The sequence below is a fragment of the Calonectris borealis genome, chromosome 18, assembly GCF_964195595.1.
Source record: "Calonectris borealis chromosome 18, bCalBor7.hap1.2, whole genome shotgun sequence".
Taxonomy (NCBI): Eukaryota; Metazoa; Chordata; class Aves; order Procellariiformes; family Procellariidae; genus Calonectris; species Calonectris borealis.
The window spans coordinates 4,859,850-4,884,302 of NC_134329.1; the positions used below are offsets into that span (position 1 = coordinate 4,859,850).

The following is a 24,453-nucleotide window of genomic DNA, read 5'->3' on the forward strand; positions in this document are numbered from 1 at the left end:
CTAATATTTTTTCTAAGCTTAGAAGCAGACTCCTGCATAAGTGAGCTGAACTACTGCAGATGTGCTGGGGTTATCGGCCTCGACTGGAAGGGGAGAGAGGAGAAGCTACGAACAGTAAGCATCATTCACCCTTTCTCTAGAGCTGGTTAGGTTTAGGAGTTCTTCTAGTACCCTTCTAGTTCTTTGATTATCTCATTCCTTAACTACAGCTGTACAAAAACATTTAAATGCAGCAATTCCATTGTATGTCTTCAATGAGGCCAGTTACCTTCATGAAAGCAGACTGTTCCTCTCCTCTACATGGGAGATAAACTAAAGTTGAAGTTTTCTGCAGATTCAGCTCAAACTGTGGTTTTAGCTTACACAGAACAATGCTAAAAATTTATCAATATACTGACATAGTTTAGTTCAAGAGCAGTTGAAACAGACAGCTGGTAGAATCAACTTTATTTACAGAATGTTACTGGGAAAGTGTCAAGTTAAAAAAGTATGAAAACAATCTTACAAGGACAAGCTGGTGATTGCATGTTTTACACAGATTGTTTCAGGAACAACCACTAGAAGTATGGGTGACCCCCAACAGATTCCACATTGGCGATTTCAACTTGCTATTTCTGTACAACACTGTCTCTGCTGGACTGAAACAAACCCACCACAGCATGCTGGCAATTGTTATAATACAGTCAAGTGATTTTTTTTTCCTGCTGCTGGTTTTGCATTCAGTGAGACCTAAGAAAGAGCAAGTCCGTGAGAATTCTGGTTTTGCTTTCACCTTTTTTAAAAGAGCACAGTGGCCTAAGCTAGATAGAGGACATGACAGCAGTACCAGACTCAACGCAAGTGAGAAAGTGAAGTGAGGAACCATGCAGTAGAAGGATGGAAGAGAACACTTAACTGTTCAGGAAAATGAACCAGGCTTAAAAGGAACATAGTATTTTAAAACCAAATATACACAGTAAGATCACAAAACTACCCCATCCTCCCCCTTTCAAGCCACAGAACAAGACTCCAGAGGCAAGTTTCACAGTAACTGCATCAGTAGATGCACACTAGATTTAGGACAGTTCTTGGGACTCCCTTCTATAACTAGAACTGAAGGCAGTATAGAACATACCACAGCTATGACTGAGGAGTTGAAGGGTGAGGATTTAAAGGCTCCATTTTGATGACCTTTAGTAACTGGTTTGAAAGATTAAAACAAGGAAAATACTGCAGCTAAACAAGGACCAGCACCAGCCCTCTTGAAAGAACTATGACCAGTAGGTACCTGCAGTCTCTCTGATTATGACAGACTGAAGATCTGGCTCTATCATTACCATAACAGGTCCCATCCTCAAGGCTGTTTGAGGACTAAATAATTCTCTCCTGTGATGGCAAGAGTCATACACACAAGGAATCAGACCTTCGTTATACAGACAGCAAGATGTGGGCTTTTTACTTTGACACTTTAGCTACACTGCGTGCACAGTACGTGACAGAAGAATGTGAGAGGGAGACCTAGAGGAGATGAGCAGCAAGAAAAGGTAAAGCAACTTTATCCTGTTCACTCACACTTAGGATACGCAACTTTAATCTTAAAGGAAGTCCCACATGTACAATGGAGAAAGATCCAAACCATAGGCACAACTAAAGCTCAACTGTTATCAGCTACTCTTATGTACAGCTGTATAGATTCAAAAAGGCTATTCTATGTGTATATATACAAAAGATTGTTTATACACAAGTCTGTACACAAGGGTCTATACATTTAGTTTTCTGCAGGAGGAATCCATAGCTGCTACCTCTACACTAGAGAATATCAGCACTTCATTCACATATCTTACAAAAACAAAAAATAGACACTTCCAGGATTAAACTGGCTTTGTCTTGCATCTAAATTTCTTCAGGCTTCACTATTCAAGCCATAATGGATCCTTTAGTCTTGATGCAGACATGAGACCAGGACAGGTGCCATGTGCTTTAGTCTCTCAAAAAGAAATTTTGCACAGAGTGCTAAAAATAAAAGCCCCAAAAACCAAACAGAGGTGAAGTCCTGACTATGGACATTTTTATCCAGTCTAAAGAATCACAAGCGTCCCACCCAGTGGTCACTGTTCACTGCCGGTATTCCAGTTCATCTACACTGATGACTTTGGATGGCATGGAAGGGAGAGGCTGCTGCAAGACATCTGAACCAAACCATTTTGCAAGGCCAATGGGAGAGCCACTTCTCTGGCTGGGGCGATGGTCAAGCTGTGTGTGCCCATGAGATAATCCAGTCCGAGACAGCACATTCTGAGGGGTTGTTTGCGCACCAGCGGGTGATCCCTGTGCTCCAGTGCCTGTGAAATGTAAAGCTGTTAGAGGTGGAGTAGTATGTTTACCCGACACTGGGATTTGCCCAGAGCAATCATCTGATAAGGCATGTGAGCTGAATGTGGCTTTTACTCAGTCTATTAGCCCTGGGAAATCCACACCCCGCACATTTATTCTCTTGTTAGTACTGCCATAAACTGCCTGACACTGGCACTTCCAGACACTGTATCATGCAGGTTTTAACTGGAAGACCAGCAGCAAATAGCATTTCATTTGAGATAAGTGGGTGGCTTCTCGCCCAGCAAGGAAGGAAAGACTGCACACATGCTGCAAGGGGCAGATCTGTCAATAGCAACATTTATCTCGAAACGGAATGCTTCACTTGGACTTTCTTCTGGCGTGAGAGAGAGCCTGCAGTGGCTAAAACTGCTCTGACACCCACACCAGATTAGTGATTATGAATATCTGAATGACCAAAGTAGCTTCCTGTTAGCACAGTATACTGAAACATAGACAACACATATACTGAAACAGGACAACAAGAATAGTACCCGGGGCAGGCTAGTCAGTGTTCCAAAACTCACACTCCTGTTTTATGTTTTAGCCTACCTGATCGTTGTAGTTGCTGTTGCATCATCGCTAGCTGCAAAGGTGTCCCAGAGCGTGGATTTAAGATGTGATGGCTGGCTGTTGGTAATGGATAAAAAGGTTGGCCAAGGATGGGAGCAGATATTCCCTGCAAGTGAGACAGGTCCACTCCAGGAGGAAGCATACCTGTTGGACAAGAGTGAGGAAACTTCTTACCTAATAAGCATAAGGAACTTAAAGCAAAACAAACGTTTATGTATTTAGATGGGTTGGAATTTATTGCCTGGTTTTAAAGGTAAGTTTTCGTAATAAACATTACCAGTAATGAGTATCAGTTTGTGCTGTTCCTAACATAAAGTCAGCCTTACAGAGAACACGCATTAACTTAAGGGAAAACAAGAATGGATTACCTGCTTGTAGTAGAGGAAGATGTTGTGGATGAACCCCCTGTGCCAACATTCTCTGGACCAATCCTGGATGCAGTTGATGAGCAGGTCGTACAATTGGTACATGGGGAACAAGGGGTACTTGATGAACAGGACGAAGAAAAGGGCCTCCTGGTACTGGGGAGGCCATTGTAGGAGTCTTTCTACCAGTTGATTTAGGCCTGTAGTCTTGCTCTTTGGTGCAACGATTTGCTTGGGTAAGAGGTGTGGAACATGCAGAGCGTTGCAGTGCAGGTAGTTTGGTACCTAAGGTGGGCAAAGTTTCTTGATCTGCATTCTCCACAGAACTAGACAGTAGGTTATCTGTAGCTAGAATTGAATACAACTATTATAGTCCACAGCTAGAGATTACATCTAATGAAAATTAAAGCTAACTTGATAGCTAGATTCCAGGACTAGCTGAACTTTAGTCATATGTATTTAACAGTAAGCATCTGTCTTTCCTGGATGCTTTTGGCCAAATTATTTCAAAACAGTAATTGAGAAGGAATATGTTCCACAGAAATCCCTTGACAGCAAGCTTAAATTAGGACAGAATCAGCAGTAACTCCACCTTCAATTCTTATTTTTCCTCTTTCTTAGAAATTCTGAACAGGCAGCACGGATGAGTCAGTCCCAAAGGACACAGGAGGTACAAGGGATACTCCCTCGACAAGATTATAATTTGGAGTTGTGCCAGAAAGCTAGCACGAAGTGTTTTTTCAGTTTAGATGTGTCTGGGGGTTAGCAGCAGCCTTCTATGTCTGATATCTGTTTAGCAAGATTTGGAGCACTAAAGCACCTCAAGCAGCTACTTCCACAGGCCATATAGATCAGTTAGACAAGGCCTAAAATATCTTAGCATCATCTGCTACCAGTTGAGGTAACAGTAATAGTTGGAAATAATTGGAGTGCTAAAAGGAAAAGTCAACTGTATAATAGGAACTGCAAGCTACCTCTGTAGTTACCAGTACTGAAGTACAACGTCATGGCAATTAGGCATGTTAGTCTTACTTGGTCAGGCAATCGGTATCAAGCATTTCCTTTTAATAGCCACTTACATCAGTTAGGGTGACAAAATGCTTCCTTGATCCGCTACACTTAGAAGAGCTTAATTGGTCTCAGCTTTGACTTGAGTTCAGTTAAGATGTCTCGAGAGAGCTATAAGTTGTTTGTATTCAATTACTGGTGTAGAGAGATATGGAAGCATTATTAATATGCTTGATCATCACAACCAGTTGCAAAGAAACAGTTTTGTACCAGGTCTCTTAGTGTCACTATTGCTCACAAACTGACAGGTAAGAAAAAAATTGATTTAAACCCAACACTGCTGAAAGACTGCACTTGGAAGTGTATCCCCTCCATAGCTCTAACCCTTCCTCTTATTATAGGCTCATTTCTACATCCTCCTCATCTCCATGAATCAGGAATGTCTAAAGTTAGCCTGGGCATATTGTGTGCTGAAGCTCTTTGATTCTATTCCAAATCTCTTTTGTGTGTGTTATTTTAAAGCCATTACAATACCTTCATTTGGCCTCTGATTTTCATCTTTACCGTCACTGACTTTTATTTTCCCAGAAACTGGATCCTCTTTGCTTTTTTCCTTGCTCTCATACATCTTGCGAATCACCGAGGTAGGTGTAAAGGAAGGAGACAGCTGCAGAGAACATAGAAAGAAGCAACACCTTACTCAGTGCTCATTATCTAGGCCACACTATCTTAGCTGTGGGTGGACACGAATTCTAGCACATCCTTTCCATTTAAAGCTCTTTTGAATCAGCCACTGTGTGCCCATGACTTTACTTCACCTCATTTCATAGCTTTATTCTATAGTTTAAGCACTTCTCTTTAGCTTTTGCAGAAGTCCAACACCTTTATTAAAACCAGCAGATGTTCTCAAAGGTAAATGTACCTTAACAGGCTTGAAACCAAATAGATAAGCTGTATTTTAAATGACAGCTGTTTCCTCTTTGCTATTGGTTCAGAACAGCAGCTCAACAGGAGTTCTTACAGAGCTGCCTTATCTGTATTAACTCAGGGTTGATGGATCTGCAGAAAACTATTGCCTCCTTTGTGTTTTTCCCCCAAAGTTACACAGCATCTGTGGAAGCCACTCAGCTGGTATATAAACAAAAGTACTTGTTTGATTTAGCAGCTGATAGTCTGTGTTAGTCCTGAGCTGCAAGCAAGTACTTGACTGATTAATTGGAAAATTTAGATCAAAGCAACATTCTACATAGTACTGAAGGCAGTGAGACAACAGCTTGGCTTTGAGATTTTATTTATTTTCAAAGTGACCCTGAAGCTTCTAGGTAGTATTTCAACCTACAGACACTTAGGTTAGTCACTTCATACCTGAACACCAGTGTTCTCTAAAGTGGCTAATGGCTTTCGAAAACTTAAGTACCAAAATATGAGGGCCTGAGTTTTCATAGTTATCTTCCCTTGGTTTCAGAAGACCAGGTCAAGGTAATATTAATGGTGCTTCTTCAGTTTCAGATAACATAGTGGTCAGAAAAGGCTGTTTTTTGAAGTGAAGACATTCAGTTAAGTATGAAGTGTAATTCATTCTTGTATGATGTGGCCACCGATGTAATGTGAATATGATTAACTCCTCTACGGCCTCCCTTTGCCCATCAGTTACAATTGCTATAATCTAGTCACAGCAGATACTTTTACAGCTTTTCCTACAGTCATTATACATTAGGTACTGACCATGCTAGTAATGGATGCTGTAGGGGCTGGAGAAGATGCATTCCCTCTGTGTCCTGGTGCAGGCGATTTAGTCACTCGCTGCTGCCTGTTAACGGACAGGAAGTCAGTAAGAACCAGCTCTACTCTTGGCACAGAATGTAAGGCAGGATTGCCAAGAACCAATACAAGCTTCAGTCACTAGTACTAGTGTCTAGTGAAAGAAAATACTCACATCAGTTGACAGTGTAACCCTTAAATTTTGCAGTCAGATACTCACCTGTTTCTGTAGCCGTCTCTGCTTTTGTCCATTTGTGGTTTACCAAAGCCATGCTGATAGAAGTTTGCTGCCTGTATGGCTAAGTCATGTGGTAATGCTAGTCCCTCTAACGCAGCTTGCTGTATTTCCAAGGGACTCATCTGAAGTAGAGTTGTATAAAAAACACACAAATCAAAGCTTGTACTTGGTTGGGTATTTTTTTTTAAGATATTGAAGATTTACTGCTATAGCTACTAATGTCTTCACAAAGTGTCTGCCCACCAACAGCCATCTGTTTTATTGTCAGACAATAGAAGTTTCAAAAAATCTTGTACTTAAGGTACTCTAAGACAGGTCCAATTGCAATGAGGTTTTGAGACTGTACTAAATTAGACTTTGCATCCTCACACTCAGAGTGAACTTAATTAGGTATAGACATCTGAATGCAACAGCCAAGTATGTGTTTCACCAGTTAGTTCTAGACCACACAATATAAAAAGAGATGAATACACATTAAGCAAAAAACATTTAATCTAACCTGTGCGGCAACTGGACTCATGGGTTTCCTTACACCTGGAAATGGATCACCAAGCAATTGCTGAGAACCTTGTCCAAAACCTAAAGAACATTCAACAGTTGTATTTAAAAGGACTAACAGTTTCTTTCAATATATACAATATACATCCCTAAGTTAAACAATTCTACATGAATTAAGGATTCCTTGTGAAGACTCCCAGCCCATCCCTTAAGTCTACAGAGAGCTATGTCTTTTCCTTGTCTCTACGCTGGAGAGCTACAAGGAGGCTACTGGCAGTGTTTTGCAATACAAATGGCCAAGTAGTCCCTGAAAATTGGCTTCTTGCACAGTAGCTGAGCACATTACTCCACACCAGAATTTACTGTGAGGTCTAGTTGATCTGTCACAGACATCTACATTTTTTGGAGATTAATTTAACATTAGAGACTAATAAGTAAAAAAAGGCATCTTGCACTCAAGAGGCAGACGCTGACCTAGTTGCCCACCAAGAGCCAGGAAGTTTTTATTGTTCCGTAAAGCATTCTTTAAAACAAACTCAAGTAATAAAAAACTGTTTTGCAACCAGTCTCACCAATGGGTGAAGATATTCTATGACGCAGGTAATCTGCAGAGGCAGCTCGAGTTGGAAACACAGGTGGAATGGGGGGAGAAGGTGCTCTTTGTGTCAGTAAAGAGGCTGCAGGTTCCAAACCACCTATCAGGCCACTTAAGACATTTGATGAAGCAGGTCTGGTAATGGGTGGACCAAGAAGTTCCTAAGAATAAGTAACAAAAGAATGTTCAGAATATGATCAATTTATACAAGTGAGCTCATCTGACTACACTACAGGCTACGCTATTTATAGCAAGTTAAAGAGACATGGTGGACTTGTGCAACTAGATACATCAGTTCTGGATTGCCCTTAGAATTAGGCACTTAGCCAGGCTTTTCATTTTCAAGTTAATCATGGCAAATAGCACAACAAGACAAATTTCTAAGTAAACTTAACTAGTGACTAGTTCTCTTTCTTCTATAGGGAGTCACGTCTGACTACTGATCTCATAATTGCCTTAAATGTCTTATTTTCAAATAATTTTTGTTTTCCTATTGGGGATGCCCTTTTAAGTACTTTCCCCCACCAATAAGAAGTACCTGCAGAATATTCTTTGATAGAGGCTGGCCTGGCATCTCTGGAGGTGACATTAAGTGGCTCTCAAGGCTCTGCTAAGAAAATGAAGACATTACAAATTAGATGTAGAATCTACAAGCATAAGACTCATTAAGAGACAAGCCACATTTGTCTAGTGACAGAAATAATTTCAGCTGTTCTGTTAGAACCATAGTTTATTTATCAGCCAAATAAAATTCCAGCAAAGTCAAGGGCTGAGCTGGCTCACAGATCTTCCCTAGCTAAAAAAATGCCTAGTGCTAGATTGCATATAGGTAGTTCAATGTGCCTTATTCAAGTCTGAGTAAGATATATGAATTTATATAATTGTGTAAACTGGAGATGAAACATTGGGCCAAGTGGTCAACTGAAATTATGCACAAACTGAAAAGTGTTCGTATATTAGAGAAATTATTTAAGATGTTCTCCTATGCATCAAAATTACATGTCAATGTAAAGGGATAGCCAGAAATGAAAGTCTCGATTTAAGTGCGAAATCAGTCTGCAAATTTCTTGCAAGCCAAATTTACATTCTTCATTATCTTTTAGTGAAGTGGGATGAGGCTAAAAGTCCTTGGGTAGAGTTTGGCAGGAAAAACAGATGCTTTAGACTTACTCAGTTGTTAGAAGCATTTTACGGTGCCAGAAGTAGTTATTGATAGCTTCTGGGTCAAGCATACAGTTTAGGCAGTTACGTGTCAGGATGAAATTTCATGCTACAATCTCTCCCAGTCTAAAGCTTAGTATCATCTGTTGTTTAATATTAATCTTTCAGCTAACAAGTACTCAGTTTAGTTTTATCTTAGTGCAAATAATTTTAAAAGCCAAGTTTAAAATAGCAGACCATGCACTGACATATCTCTATCAAAACAAAGGTCACTAAAGCAAGACATCTGAGCTTCAGATAAGTGTGTTAATTGTACCCATAATACAAGCATTTTAAGAGAGATGCCTTTTAATAGCAGCACTGAGGCAACCATTAAACTAACACTAGCAAGTTCTCCATAAAGAGTGGACAGATGATATCTGTTATATAGACAGTACCTTTTCCACAGATGTATTTGTTTTTATTAAATAAGGTTCAGACAGGATGAGTTCAAGTGTAGGAGAATCTTAGACACTAATCAGAATGTTCTCTATAGTAGAAGATTCAGCCTTTTCATCATACAGGATCTTTTTTGGGGCAACTATTTATAGCCGCCAAGTCCAGATATTAATCAATTCTAGATATTCACATAGGTCCACTTCCAAGATGACAATTATTAGACTTCTCACATAGTATTAGAATTCTGGAGCTTTCAGAAACTTAACATGAAATCAACCCTATGAACTCTGAACTGAAAAAAGCCCCACTTTCAGTTACTTTGGCTAGGGAAAGTGACAAAAGCACCTCCCTTACTTTCCCCTCCAAGCAACAATATTCTAAATGTAAGTCTGTATTTAGTATCATGCTACTGTATCCAGTCAAGGCTCACATGTTATCAGAAGGGTCATATAAGGGGTTTCTAGTTCATAACACATCTGGTTTCTAGTTCATAACACATCGTGCCCCTGTACTTGGCACTGGTGAGGCCGCACCTCGAATCCTGTGTTCAGTTCTGGGCCCCTCACTACAAGAAGGACATGGAGGTGCTGGAGCGTGTCCAGAGGAGGGCAACGAAGCTGGTGAAGGGCCTGGAGCACAAGTCTGATGAGGAGCGGCTGAGGGAACTGGGGTTGTTTAGTCTGGAGAAGAGGAGGCTGAGGGGAGACCTCATCGCGCTCTACAACTACCTGAAGGGAGGTTGTAGCGAGGTGGGGGTCGGTCTCTTCTCCCAAGTAACCATCGATAGGACAAGAGGAAATGGCCTCAAGTTGCGCCAAGGGAGGTTTAGGCTGGACATTAGGAGAAATTTCTTTACTGAAAGAGTGGTCAGGCCTTGGAACAGGCTGCCCAGGGAAGTGGTGGAGTCACCATCCCTGGGGGTATTTAAAAGACGTGTAGATGAGGCGCTTAGGGACATGGTTTAGTGGGCATGGTGTGTTGGGTTGACGGTTGCACTCGATGATCTTAGAGGTCTTTTCCAACCTTAACGATTCTATGATTCTTAGCACAGATTCAGTTCAGAAGAGCCAGGTGTCTGCTACTTACATTGACTTTGGGCTGTGAAGGTAGAGTCCCACTTGCTTTCATACTGCTGACTAGTTTATTAAATGCAGTCATATCTCCATCTTTCTTGATCTGTCTGGAGCCAGCGACGTTCAATGCTTCCTCCATTTGCTCAGCCATAAATGGAGTAGCAATTTTTCTCTCCTGATCCACTTTCAGGCCTTTTAGCCCAGCTTCGACTTCTTCCACTGAAAGTACAACTCCTGAATGTGCTGAGAAATACAGGAGAAATACTGGTAAACCATGGTTCTCTGTTTACAAGTGAGCTCATAATTCCTGTGCTGGTGTTGAATACAAGTGGTTTGAAAAGAAGGACAGCCAAAAACTTATCTTGATATTCATACTAGCTGTCAAACCATGTCTGACCTGTGTTTAGACTGATATTCTAATATTTTAATTAGGAGTATTGTAAGACTCCACAAGAACCTGTTTAGATTTCAACCGGTAAGTTCTCATTAGCCTTCATTTATCCTGCAAGACACATCTTCACTACATTTTATGACTTCACCTGCTTTTAATAGAGAATATTCATCTGACAACTGAGTTTGCTCTTTTTCAATTAGGAAAGTTCCATTTATCTTATACTCAAGGAGACCAGATGGTCTTACAGCCACAGTGTAAGTGATGTCAAATTGTCTGAAGCTATCGTAAGTAGAAAGAATTCATGCCTGGAAAATTTAGATACTTTGGAGACTCAATTACACACTTAGTTTGGTGTGCATTAAGTTTGAAGGAGATTTTTTTTTGCTCAGAAATTAAAGCCACTATAGAAAAATCTCACTGGCATAACCAGAATAAGGTAGAAGTGTTATTAAGCTGTACTTTTTTCCTGTGTATGCATATATAAACATCTATCAGTGTCCGACATCAAGGCTAGACATGCTTTATGGACCAGCTAACACACATCGCAAGGTATGACACCTTAAAAGGAAAGGAAGAAGAGACAGGAGCATGCCATGGGTTGCTGTAGCAGATGTTGGCCTAAAGAAATAAGATTTACTAGAAATTTGAGCAAGAAGGCAGAGAAAAGAAACAGTGATGCAGACATGCAGTATGGAACATGAGGAAAAATATGATGTTGGTGGAGAGGAATTAACTCCACAACACTTGAAGAACTGTACAGCGTTTTATGGGAATACAGAACCTACATCAGGTACTTTTTAGTGAACGGAAGCTTCCCCACAATTTTTTGTTCCTTCATCCTTGGTTTGTGAGGATCAATGTTTAAAAAGCTTTTAGTAGGAAAGTCAGACTACGCAGAACACAGAAAAGACTTGTAGTTCTATTTAAGTCAAATTAAGAAAAAGTTCTCCACATCTTAGCCGACACTCCCTACTCCCAGACTGGATGCTTGAGAATATTTGCAGTGCTTGGATGCTTTCCTTCCTAGCTACTTCACACAAATCACAGACTAGCATTACTTTTTGTTCAGTCCAGTTTACATGGCAATACATGCTGCCTGCCAAAGAGAAATCAATTTGGAATTAGACCTTGAGATTTCAAAGAACACATGCATTTTGTACCCTCCGTGCATGCTATGGGCCCAAACATGCAAATCTCTGACTTGGACATGCCCTTGAACATTAAGTTTAAAGTCAGCCCTGAACTCTGTTTAGAACAGCTGATGCTAGTAAAAGTGAATTCCAACAGACTAAGTTCCCTGGAATCCCGTGATTCTGGCCAAGTTAGCATAACTAAGACAAATCTGTTCTTATTTTGTAGCTCTATGTTAATTACTTAATTAATGCACTGAACAGTGAGCACAGACCACTGTGTTTCAAGTGCTAGCAACAGTCTTGAGAAGTTCAAGTTCACAAGTATGCACTTGAAAAAACTGACATCCTCAAGCCACTGTTCATCTTTTTAGATACTGATACTTAATGGATCAATGTGATCCATTATAGATGCTTGCAAGAATGACTTATATTTTAAGTTTGGTAAAGCCAGAGTTTAAATGCCACATAGTTTCAGAGCTGACATTATCAGTCTCCGGTATGAAAAAAGTCTGTAAATGCCATAGACAAAGCTGGAAACTCAGATCAAGATTTGCATCATCTTAACTTATGATTATTTCTGGCCAGTAAAGCAGTCTGATAGAGTCCTGATGTCATCCTGTGATTAGGATGAAAAGAATCAGTGATGATATTGACACAACTGAGACCGTTGAATATTGGGTTTTCAGTAGTGTTAGTAAACCTACAATACTTCTTACTCCTGGACTTGGCAGTTGATGTTTCCAGAACACCAAGCCTCTTGCCTTGAGATACTGCATCACAAGAACTTGACAATATCTGAAGAGGCACTTACTGCTCTCTCTAAGCTTTTCCTTGTTGGCTGAAAGACTTGAGAGAAGAGGTTTTAAGTCCACTTTGGCTTTCTGTAGCATTTCTAGGATGTCCACTTTGTTTTCAGAGTGGTCTTCCAATGGAATGGGAGCAAAGTAGTTTCCAGAGTTCTGGCCAGGGGAGAGAATGGCTTGCTCTAGACCTGAAACAGCAAAACCAGGAGCACTGCGACATCAGTTTACCAACCCAATGTCTCAAGATGAACATACACTGGTAACCAACTTCAATACGTCACTGAAAAATTATGCCTCACACCCCCTGCCCAGGATCAGCTGGAAAGTCATCAGGAGCATGACAAGAACATTTATAAAAAAAAAAAAAAGAACTTATAGCTGCTTACTCTAAGAGCTTCCAAAAGAATGTCAAGTGCTTAAACTGTGCGAGAATTCACTATCCTAAAACTTTATCTGCCATGTTCTCATTGAATGAATAGGAAGGAATATGGAAGGAGGCTATTTGACCCTATATTGTCCTATAGTCTTACCTGCTAGCCTCTCCAGTTCCTCATGTGGTGTAGATCTCAAGCTGCTTGACCGACTTCCAGAACGACTAGGATTAGAAAACCACCTGCTGAACCTGCTGGCAGACACTGAACCTTCCCCCAGCACATCCTCTATCATCTAGATTATGGGGGGGGGGAAAAAAAAATAGGTATTCTTAACAGAAGCAAGATCAGCAACACCTTTGAGAAGCTTTACTAAGATTCTTCTGCTACAGACAACTAGATGCTGCTCCCAGAGTTTAGAAGCTTTGAACTGCTTTTTCCCCCTTCCAGCAGCATTTGCATAGTCAGTTAGCATAACCCATCATACATCTTTTATTTATAACAAATATTTGTTCAGAGTAAAACTATAACTGAAACAGCATAATTGGAGCACCCAAAGACCATTAACTACAACATTTTAAAGTGGACGTGCAAAAAAATTGAGAAGCATTTGCCACAAGAATCAAAACAAATTATAACAACTAGTAATTCTGACAGCCAGATGGTTCAAGGCTGGTCCCTATCACTGCACAGAAGGAGTACTCTGATCCGTTGGATTTTCTGCAACCATGATTCAATCCAGTTCCAGCACTGGCCAAGGACAGTGCCTGGAATGAAGTGCAAAGACTACTCCCTGATTTGCAAGCATCCCGCAAGGGCTGGGGGAGAAGGACAGTAGGTAAGAGCTACTTGCTTGCCCTTCACATGCTGAACCATTCTGGGACTAAGAGGGTTGCATTCTTCAAGTCAACGGAGTCTGTGTCATCAGCAAAGTACTGGCAGCTAGCACCTTCTCCCTCTAGGCAGAACTGAGGTCACTAAGCCTTACTTCATGGAGTTAGTCTGCCAGAAGTCACTACAGTTTATAGCAACTGTTTACTTCTTTGCTAATCATTACAAGTATTAGAAAACAGTGCATTATAAAATTTAACTCAAACAAAAGCTTTTCCTATCTTGCAAGATAGTATCCAGTTAAAAGCCTGCTCAATACGCACAGGTGCGGTTTCACCATGCATCGCATTCACTTTTAGACAAAAGGAAGAATAGCTTCCTTCTGCCAGAGAAACTGTTTCCTCTGAAACAAGGGGCACTCAACACTATTTCCAACAGCAAAAACAAGATAGTATTTATTGATCCATTCGGTTTTAATCGTTTGAATCTAACATGTCAGAAGAATTAAGTATTATGTCGGGAAATGTACAAATCTACTATAACACTTGTCACAGACATATCACCAATACAAAGAAAGAATATTATGATATGTTCTGGTTAGCCTGAAACTCACTTTTGTGACAAATTATAACATCTGCCCACTAAAGTTTCATCAGCAGATATTTTGCAACTTGGGAATTCCCTGCTTTTGAAAGGAGTCACCATCCTGTAGATATGCCAAAAGTCAGACTGTCAAGTCTAAAGACACATCATTTACATCTTCTATAGGGAGAACAAACTCTCCACTACGTATTTGCTGAATTACTGCCACTGTATGATGAACCTTTTTTAATGCAAGCAGCTTTTCCACATTAAAGACTAAGTCAGGACTCTATTTTTTTAAACCTTAACATTTCTAAATGGTCTATCAGGTTTGTTTCTTTGCTATCAGAATACAATTTTTTTTTTTAAACACATTTACCTTTCTACAACACTAAGCCTTTTTAATTCAAATTCTATCTACTAATCAGTTATACCATCTAGAATAGTCAAGAATAGCTTTTCTTCCTAGTGATGGAGAGATCAGAATACAAACATCAGCAGTTTATGAATTAGGCCCACGCTTAATCAGTACTTGCTGGACCTGCTTACCCCTTCTTGTGGTGAAGGGAAAAAAGCATGCTAAGATACAGACTAGTTATAGCTTTCAGACTAAAAACACTGAACACCAACCATCCATTATTACCTCTAGAGATCAGATGGTTCAAGAACTGTACACTACCAACAGAAGTACCAGAACCCCCATCAAATCATGGCTGGAGGTAAAAATCCACTATTGGAAGAAACTTGTGGTGCAGCTGTCAGTCTTTTTTTTCATAGCCTTGTTACTAGCTTCTAGGTATCAGTAGCACCCCACATATGACTTGGGCTACACAGAGCACCTACTAGTCACATCAGTAACATTGTTTAAACATGCTTTTGACTGAATTAGTAGACTATGTTTGTTTTTCCACCCCAGCAGTAATAGTTCTAAATAATGAATTAACCGCTATACAGAGGTTTAAGTAATAAAGATTCAAACCCTCTCAGACATACATCCTTTCAGCCACATTACTGGTATTGATAACAATACAACTAGATCTCAGAGACAGTATTCATCAGGTGTCTCCAGGCTTACTGCCTTCCAGGAAGCTTGCACAAAATATTCATTTGCTGCAATTCCCAACCTTAGCTGCAAAAGGTTGTTTTCAGCTGTACTAAGTTTGTACAGTGAATCTTCTCTGAACATATCTGTAATACTTCCAAAGAAGATCCACCCAGGATGCTGATTTTGTGTTTCCAAGTAATGATCAAAAGAAAGAAAAAATAATCAGCTACGTTGCCTCCTCATACACTTTCTTTGGAGAGGAAGCCAGTCCCAGGGACAACATTTCAGAAGTAACATCATAGAATCGTTTAGGTTGGAAAAGACCTTTAAGATCATCAAGTCCAAGCGTTAACCTAGCACTGCCAAGTCCACCACTAAACCATATCCCTAAGCACCACGTCTGCTTGTCTTTTAAACACCCCCAGGGATGGTGACTCAACTACTTCCCTGGGCAGCCTGTTCCAATGCTTGACAACCCTTTCGGTGAAGATCAACATCCTAACACTCCAAAACTAAATCTCTGCAAATTCATCTTAGACTTACACACTGCATAAAGCAACTTTCACAAAGCAAGAAGTTTTAGCTTTCACTGAATGTAGCAGCAGCAAAAATGCTTCCCTGAATACGCCAGTCTTCAAAAAAAAAACCAAAACAAAAAAACCACCACCTCACCGAAGCCAGGCCAGGAACACTTTTATCCAAGTTAAAGAACTCATTGAAGTCAAACTCTCCTGGAGCTGGTTCTTGTAAAACGGCTTCTCTAGGAACTTCTTGATCTGCTGGAGTTTCATTAGCAAGGACAGTTTGCGCTTCATCCTCTTCTGCCACTCCACCATTGCATTCTATCCCTTAAAAAGAAAATCAAGTGATTGCTGAGTCACTGAACTTGACCATTTCCTGGAGGAATAGTGCCTAACAGTCAATGCATTTGCCTAGGAATTAGAAGCACAAGACCAAAGTAATCTAGCCACCTATGTGATACTTCATCAGTTATATTGTGCTGGCTGCAGTCTGCCACAACAGAAACTAGGGCCCACTAGAACTCTAGCACAGCTTCTAGTCTGCAATTAAGACTATCTACTTCAACAGCAATTCTTATTTCCTTGAATCATGCGTAAACAACTGCATCCTGATCAACCCAGGAAGTACACAGAACACATCAGATGTTATGTCACACCAAGCAGATACAGCTGTTACAGTAAGTTAACAGCTGCTGTTGTTCTTCCATGAAGAATCCTTTGGCAGCTGCTGCTTTCTTCCTAGATGGCCCAGAGAGCAGACTCTTTGAAAGCTGGTACTCGACATGAGTTTTCTTAATATTGTCAAGATACGACAAATATTGCTCCTATCCCTCCAGCAGGAGCAAAGCACATGTCATATTAAAGACTTACCAAGCTTGCATAAGTGCTGCAAAAAAGCTGTGACATGACTACAAACCTAGTATGCTTGAAACTGTACTACATTTTAGTTAAGTGAACATACAACTAAACCTGAACTCTTCAGGTTTATGTTGTCCACCCGGAGAATTTCTAGCATTAAGAAGTCATCTTCTTTCTTGCCTCAGAGAACTTCATACTACAGCTTTTGCAATGGTAATAATAATGGTAGACCTGAAGTCCAATGACTGCAGACAAATTCAGATAGCCTCCAAATTCAGCTTAAAGCTATATTACTGCAGCTGTATGTCCAAATCAATGTTCCTAACGCTAGTATTACTGTAAGAAAAAGTATTTCAAGTACCTCAGAGCATTAGCTTAGCTTAAACAAAGCCTTCCGCAACGAGCAGGATATAAAAAATGGACAAGATCCTTTTAATAGCCTACAAATTCCTGATCTCATTCAACATCCATACAAGTTTCTTTTCCAGCCTCTCAGTCCTGCCTTTCTTTTGGAAAAATAGTATTCTATCACTTAAAGGTATTTGCAATCTGAAAGATCAATCATGGGCCTTAAGTCTTGTGCTTCAGGATGACCAAAAGCTATGCAAGTTTAAGACTGAAGATTGATAAACTGCGTTATTCTTTACACTAACAAGCACCTCTATATCCAGCAATATGCCATACTAGCAGACAAGCAAAGTTTTTGTCAAATTTGCCATTACCTTCTTTTAGCGAGGCTGTACGTCGTCTTGTACGTTTTCTCCCTTTGTGATCTTCCTCCAAGATTTTATCATCAAAGCCTGTGAGCTCAATGGTTTCAGACTGACTTGTAGGACCAGCAGAGAACCACTCAGGTTCCTCTTCAGTGTAAGAGTCATTCCTTCTTCGCTCCCCAAAGACACGTTTGCTGTCACCAAATTCCCTCTGAAGTGGGATATTAAAAACATTAACCATTAAATGCCGATTCCTCCCTGATCTCCAAAGCAAATGACAACCTTTTCACACCAGTTCTGGGTTTTGTGGGGTTTTTTTTACGTTTAAATACATACTCAGAATGCTCAGTAAGCTTTTAAATTTTAAAAACTTCACAGCTGAATTTCTGCTTTATTACACTGAAGGCTACTGGTCTGCAAGTGCCTACATAAACTCAGTTTTGAACCCTGAGAGGTACGCTAATGGTTCCTCTTTTTTTTTTTCTTTCCTCCTTAAAAATGCCTGAAAGCATGGAAAGCTTCCATCTGCTGAGGTTAAAGACAATGCTCGCTGACAACTGCTAGGTCAAGAACTATGAACGAACTATTAGACTTTTTAATATCTTGCTATTAAGTCTACCACAGGAGAGGTTTGTAAGATACACAGTACTAGATGCATCCGAATGATGCATGTCGGAAGGATTGAAAACTAAGTTTTTGAGTTTTTGAAGTACTGAGTACTTATGCTTTAAACCATAAAGGTACTTCTAAGAAGAAATGGCCCACAATTTGCTCAAAACACTCAACTACTGTATGCAGTTAACCTGCCCCTGTTGCTTTTAATGCAAAGTGTCCAAAAGCTCTGATTTAATATGCAATCAGGAACAGAAAGAACAAACCCTGAAGCGTTTGTCTTTGTAGTCCCTCTCACGATCTCGGTCTCTTGCATCTCTAGAATCACGTATGTCTTTTTCACCACCCCGGTGGTCTTTATCAAAGTTACGAGAAGAGATAATTCTTCCACTGCCAATCCTACGGCCACCAATAACACGGACACCATCATTCTCCTTTTCTAATGGGCTCCCTGCTCGACGTGAGCTAATAGCTGCAGTTACATGACAGCCGCCTCCAAAGCTTCGCCTTTGTGGACTTAAGACTACATCCAAGTCATCTTCTTTCACTCGCTCTCTTGGATCTACAAGTCAAAGACCACAGAAAAAGCACTGAATTTAATGTATTAGTAAATACAAGCTAGGTATTGTGTAATAGGCTTCTGTTCCATAGCCTTGCTGCTATCCCAGAGCTTTCTGAAGGAAAACACTCCCGATTTATTTTTGCAAAGCTAATCTAGCTGAGACCCCACGAACTGCAGAGGAAAAAAAAATTAAATTTACAGTTGGATATTGAGGAATCATTGTGGTCTCCTAGGAAGTACCTGCTCTCCCATTATATACCTTCTAAGTATTCAGTCTTGAATTGTGAGGAAATTGTCCCCTGCACCAGCATTATTACATATGTATTCACCATTGTATAGCAAGAATAGTAGGATATAATAACTGACTACTACCTAAGTTTGTTCTTAGATAACAGTTGTCAGAATACCAGAAACTATAGTCTAAGCAATCAAGATTTCCTTGACACTTATTCTATGCAGTCAAACAATTTTCAGAGAGCCTTTGTTTAGTCTGATTTGTGTCATCTCAAAGGAAAGGTTTTGCCAACAGCCTATGTTCAGTTTTGAGCCTTGTGCTATAAGAACGCACTTACCTACTATCCTACGCATAAGAGAAGTCCGATCTGAATCCAAATCTTTTTTAAAGCTTTCCACTGGTGAAGTTCTTCCTGAACTCGGATATAAAGATGCATGCCACTTCTCCGGATCCCAGACACCATCACTATGAAAATAAAATTGCAAGATTGTTTGCTACTTGTAGTCTAATAAATAATTCATAGTACTGCTGTTGAAAACCTAGAATTCACTGATTAGCAATCTGTTCAAGTGAAACATCTTTCATACCTAACTTCTAAATCTTTGCCTTATTATACTTTATTACCTCATAAATGGTATTCCAGATTCCTTCCGTAACACCAAGGAAGTATAATACCCAGCATGAGATTATAAAACGGACAACATATGGACATGTTGTCCCACTAGTTATTGGTGAAGTTTGCCTGGTACACTGAAAAATAGCTCAAGTAGATCATATGCTGCTGTTCTTAAGCATTCAGAAAATTTTACCTCAATCTCGTACTTACTTGTACAATAAATTAATCTGAATAGTAAAGATAGTGCTGTTCAGCAAACTTACAAACACAAGCCAAGAACACACTCCTCTTCATTTTTAAATGAGGTACACTGTCAACATGGGAGAGTAATCCATCGAGCAAGTCAGCTTGTTGTAACATGACCTAGTCAGTCTGTGCTATACAGCCACCTATATTTTTGGTAGTTTTTCTGCAAATCTGCAAGACTTGTGTTGTGTGAAGTTATTTTCTCCTGAATCTCATGTTATAATCTTTGTTCAAAGCATGAAATTCCCACCTAGAGCATTAAGCCTTTCCTAGTAGATTAGTACTTCTGAAAACACTGTCACACACTAAACTTTGAAGCACATATATCTTGCATCAACATAAGCGCACTTCTTAACTAAGAATTTTTTGCAGTTTAAACTTTTACTTTGAAAGAAATGTGTATATTTTTGTATAATCAAGAAAATACCTGTCATATTTTTCAGAAAGACAAGAAGGTCTTTGCTTAGAGTAGGGACGCTCTTTAATATCCAGCAGTTCCTCCTAGAAAAAGCAAGAAGTTGGTTCCAATTCTCACCCAGACAAGATTCAAGTGACCAAAAATATCTATTCCACACTGCCTGTTCAATTTAGTGTTTTAATTTGACAACCCAAGTTTCCCAATACATTGTTTCGTTGTTTCATTCCCTGTGAAATACTGCAGTGAAAAGTTAGATAGAAAGTTTATTTTTCAGTTCTTCTACCAGTGGCCACTGAGCAAACACTTATTTGAAGCACTAAGCCTTACTAGGTCAGGTTCAGTCTTCGTTAACATTTCAAAGGCTGTTCACATCATACATGTTTACCTATTCACTTCCCTGGACAGTTCAGCTTATAAGCAAGACAGGCATCATTGATTCTGGAGCTAGTAAGTTCAAGGTGGAATCAAAATTGCTATGTTTAATGCTGTATTAGATTCAGCAGGTAAAAAAGCATTACCACAATACCAGTTACTAATGTAGATCTGGAAATTCCAAACAAGCTTGCCATTTCTGACCACCACCGATTCAAAGATACCTAAATGTATGTTATACAATTATCCTCTCTACCCAACACCAAATCAATGCTGAATGATTACTTCAGTTTTCCCACTTTATACCAGCTTTCAAATACAGTCCTTAGTTTATTACTGCACACCCCTGAGCAGTTAGTCATTTGAGGCAGACTAGTAATCAATCTTCAGGTTCACTGTAGTTTGCTTTTTTAAAGAAACCTGGTAGAACAACATACTTCAGTCTCTACCATAATCTCTCCAGCACATGCTGTGAGGTGCTCAAATATTAAAATAAGGTGGTGGGAATCATCAGTGCTTTGAATGATCATTAACTTGGCTGCAGTCAAGATGCACTTTTCTAATTAAACTTACTTATTCTCCCTAGATTACCTTTCTTCAACATGGCTCACTCCCAACTGTACTGAATTGATTCAGAACTGTGCAGAAATCAGTGGGCAGCTGGAAGGATAAAGAAATCCTAACAGCAGACACCACACATCAGCCAAACTGAAGAAGGAAATCTCTTTACCTTTTTCCCAAGAACACAATATCCTCTAGAGCTTTTACATCATTATCCCCATGTGATTAAAAGCAGTTCATTAGCTATGGGAGCTTGATACTTGAAAGTTTCCAGATGGCAGCTTGGTAGCTGGACAAAACCTTAGTACGCACACACACATACATATCTATCTCCAAACATCACCCTGTACTAGTCTTCAGCAAAAAGTGTTCCATTAAAGGGAGGAAGACTGGCCTCTCTGCCCACAGCTTCCCAAAATAAACCTTGATCTATGAGGAACATCAGTGCTGTAATACTATCATAGCCTGATGCAGATATCACAAGTATTAACAGCACTGTCCATCACCAGACTTGAAATTGACTATTCTGTTGGCCACAAGAGGGAGTCCATAGACTCTCCATCAGACCCTATTGCAATTCCTCCACTGAAGAGAGGAAAATTTGAATTGTTTCTTGGCTTTCGCTCAGTAGCTGTGCACCCTTGAAGCAACAGCTTCCAAAGAACTAGAAAAGACACAGCTTGGACTACATAACGCCCTCATAATAGAGGAGATTAACACGGGCACTTCCAGAGTGTGTTTTTGAGTTTTTTTGTTTAATTCACACGCTAGTACTTTTAAGTGAATGGAGGAAAAGTGTGTTTAGCTGTTATTAAACAGTTTTATTCAAACAGTTTAGAAGGATTCATAGTATGAGCCAATTGTTTTCCTACTGGTAAATGAATATAAACTATTAAGGGAAATGAGTCCCTCCTCCAAATCAGCAGCACATGTCCTGGAACAGTGTTCCTCCCATTCCTAATTAGTAGGAAACTGGTTCATGTGAAAATGGCTTACAATGTTGATTACATAAGCACCTTAAACAAGCTACATTTAAGATGCTACTTGTAAAAAAACCATATGATGCAAGTTATTTTAACACAGATTGATTTCTGGTGTTTCTTGACTTTAGACTTCTTGGAAACCAAGAGATAAACAAGACTAGATGCCTTCTGGCTCTAGTTCTGCATCTTTATCCTTATCAGAAACTAAAGGTATTGAATTAACAAAACTGAAGCTACAAACACATCAGTTTCAGTGTACAGCTACCACCAGCACTAGCTGAATACTGCCCAAAAAAGCAAGCAGAATTTGAACCTGCATTCAGTTACTGCTCTTGAGAGGTGTCGGGCAAGACTGAGCAAGCATAGATACCACTTTACCAGCAGCAAAAGTTTAAAGACAGCTCCTCTCCTTCACTTTCAAGTTAATTGAATAACAAGGGCTGAACAATAGTATACCTTGCATCTTAGAAGGTTAAGTGTACATCTTCGCTAAGAAGTTAGAGAGAATTAGAAAGCCTTACTATTCCCATGTAAGTTTTCCCAATTCTGAAGTACTTGGTTTATTGTTGATGTCTAGTTAAAATAAGCTAGCCCTACTATCTCAACAGAACAGAGCCACAATGATAATTTTTTTTCTTTTAAAAAAACAACCTACTAGGAAGCTAACAGCTCAGAATTCCTCAAGTAAGATAACACAGTCAGCAACAGTACACTGTCTCACCCTGTTCCAACACTTCAGGCCATTTGTTGCAAAGTATCTTAATAGATTTCCACAAAGCAATGACCACCTGTTCCCACAGCTTTCAGCAATAGGAAAATCAGCCACCATTAAAGACTCTTTCTAAAAGCATGTTTCAGCAGTGGTACCAAAATCCCAAACAAAATTCGAACCTTAAACCCCACAGCATATTAAACTCACTCAGTACTGAAAGAATCTTTATTTGCAAGTTATTTAGTTATTGTTCTTCCACTCGTGCACACATTTAAGTATCACAGCTAAACAGAAGCACCTATGTTAAAGTTTTAACACTAAGCATTAGTTGGAGTCATAAGTACTTAGGCTCCTAGCAGCCAAATATGAGCAATTCTAAAACTACAAAAGGCATCACAGTAAACACATTAAAGCTCCTCGTAAGATCTGGTGTGCTATATGTTCCAAGGAAGGGGCATCTATTATAAGGAAACATTTTGGTCACCTTCTTAAACGAACATTGCTGAAGCAGAGCTAGAACTATGGAGTGCAAGTGCTTGAGAAAGCTGGTAGAACAACATACTTCTCTATCATAATCTCTCCAGCACATGCTGTGAGGTGCTCAGATATTAAAATAAGGTGGTGGGAATCAAAAGTATATCAAGGACAGGATTGCACGGCTACATCACATTTAACAAGTTGCTCATTTTATACTATCTTGCAAATCCTAATCCAGGCAAAGGTTTTCAGCCTTCACCTTACTGCTTCCCTCTCGCAGAAGCCTCCACCTCCCGCTCTACTTCTGCGAACAACAGCTCCAAGCACGTGTTTAAGAGGAAAGGGGAGAGAGCTAACCTTTGTGTAACGATGTGGATATTTTGTGGTAATTCTGTTCAACTCTGGGAAAGCATCACCATTTTCAGTTTCTGTTACGCCTCCTCTTTTATCCATGGTTACTTCAAAGCCTTTGATCACGGACCTAATTAAAACAAAACCAAGCCGTCAGATTTTGAGACACACGTTTCTAGCGGGTGCACCCTCCTTCCAGCCTAAGACTATTCACTACTTCGGCACAAGAGATAAGAAACGCTCCCCCAACAGCGCCTCTCTTCTACTCGCAGCTTCCCCCGCTCCAGCGAAGCGGCTGCCGCTGGAACGCGAAACCCGCTCCCGAAGCCCAGCCAGACCTGCCCCACGCCCCGGCACAACCGCCCAGCTCCTAAGCAGCTTTAACACCACAAAGATCCCTCCGTGGGCACGACTGGGAGAAGAGGCGAAGAGCGTCAGCGCCGGGGGGGCGCGGGGCCGCCGGGCCCCCCCCGGCGCCCGGAGGGGACGGGCGCCGCTGGCGTGGCGGCGGGAGCAGCGCGGCCCGCGGCGCGGCCGAGGCCCCGTCCCAGGGCACCGGCGCCGAGGCGGAGGACGGCGGCGGGGCAGGTGACTCAGCGGATCCTCACCTGCGCCGCCGGCCCCGCCGCCGCCCGCAGCCCTGCGCCCAGACGGGCGTACTCACCGCGCCGGGTCTCCCGACGGCACTCCACTCCGCTGAAGGCCTTACCGCCGCCCGCGGCGCTTCCTGCTCCCGGCTACCGGCTCCGCTTCGCCCCCGCCCGCCCCCCCGGCGGCGCCCCGCGCCGCGCTCGCCCCCCTTACGCGCCACACGCGCACCGGGCCGGCGCCTTCCCCCGCCCGCCTCCGCTCGCGCGGCTCCGGCCCCCTCCGCGCTGGCTCGCGCGCCCTCTCCCTATTCGCCCGACTCTGTCTCTCCTCAGCCGCCGTAACCGGGGCCTTCCGCTGCCCACCCCGCACCCCTTTAATGGCCCGCGCGCAGGCGCGGCGGCGGG

At 41.0% G+C, this 24,453-nt stretch overlaps 1 protein-coding gene across 5 annotated transcripts; it reads right to left on the reverse strand.

The window, feature by feature from the left end:
• Positions 1-430: 430 nt before the first annotated feature.
• EIF4ENIF1 (eukaryotic translation initiation factor 4E nuclear import factor 1) lies at positions 431-24,410 on the reverse strand. Of its 5 annotated transcripts, none has more exons than XM_075167379.1 (19): positions 24,278-24,410; positions 23,465-23,588; positions 20,012-20,085; positions 19,060-19,187; positions 18,192-18,487; positions 17,323-17,524; positions 15,894-16,069; positions 12,923-13,058; positions 12,401-12,580; positions 10,076-10,305; positions 7,929-8,000; positions 7,368-7,551; positions 6,797-6,876; positions 6,280-6,419; positions 6,024-6,108; positions 4,833-4,965; positions 3,294-3,638; positions 2,905-3,069; positions 431-2,321 (listed from the first exon to the last, which is right to left on the reverse strand). In XM_075167379.1, the coding sequence occupies exons 2-19, from the start codon at positions 23,558-23,560 to the stop codon at positions 2,095-2,097; spliced, it is 2,949 nt and encodes a 982-aa protein (XP_075023480.1). In that variant the 5' UTR covers positions 23,561-23,588; positions 24,278-24,410; the 3' UTR covers positions 431-2,094. The 5 variants fall into 5 exon arrangements, with proteins under 5 accessions (XP_075023480.1, XP_075023476.1, XP_075023477.1 ...); XM_075167375.1 differs by lacking the exon at positions 24,278-24,410 and adding an exon at positions 24,123-24,231 and having other exon boundaries at positions 7,929-7,997; XM_075167376.1 differs by lacking the exon at positions 24,278-24,410 and adding an exon at positions 24,123-24,231 and having other exon boundaries at positions 3,294-3,575.
• Positions 24,411-24,453: the final 43 nt, after the last annotated feature.

Bases quoted from the DNA above. Each gene is read 5' to 3' on its own strand.
- EIF4ENIF1 (XM_075167379.1), bottom strand. From the start codon at position 23,560: ATGGATAAAAGAGGAGGCGTAACAGAAACTGAAAATGGTGATGCTTTC. The intron at 18,488-19,059 runs GTAAGTGCGTTC...TTTGACTTGTAG, and splicing joins TCTTATGCGTAGGATAGTAG to ATCCAAGAGAGCGAGTGAAA. The intron at 8,001-10,075 runs GTAAGTAGCAGA...TCATTTTCTTAG, and splicing joins CTTCACAGCCCAAAGTCAAT to CAGAGCCTTGAGAGCCACTT.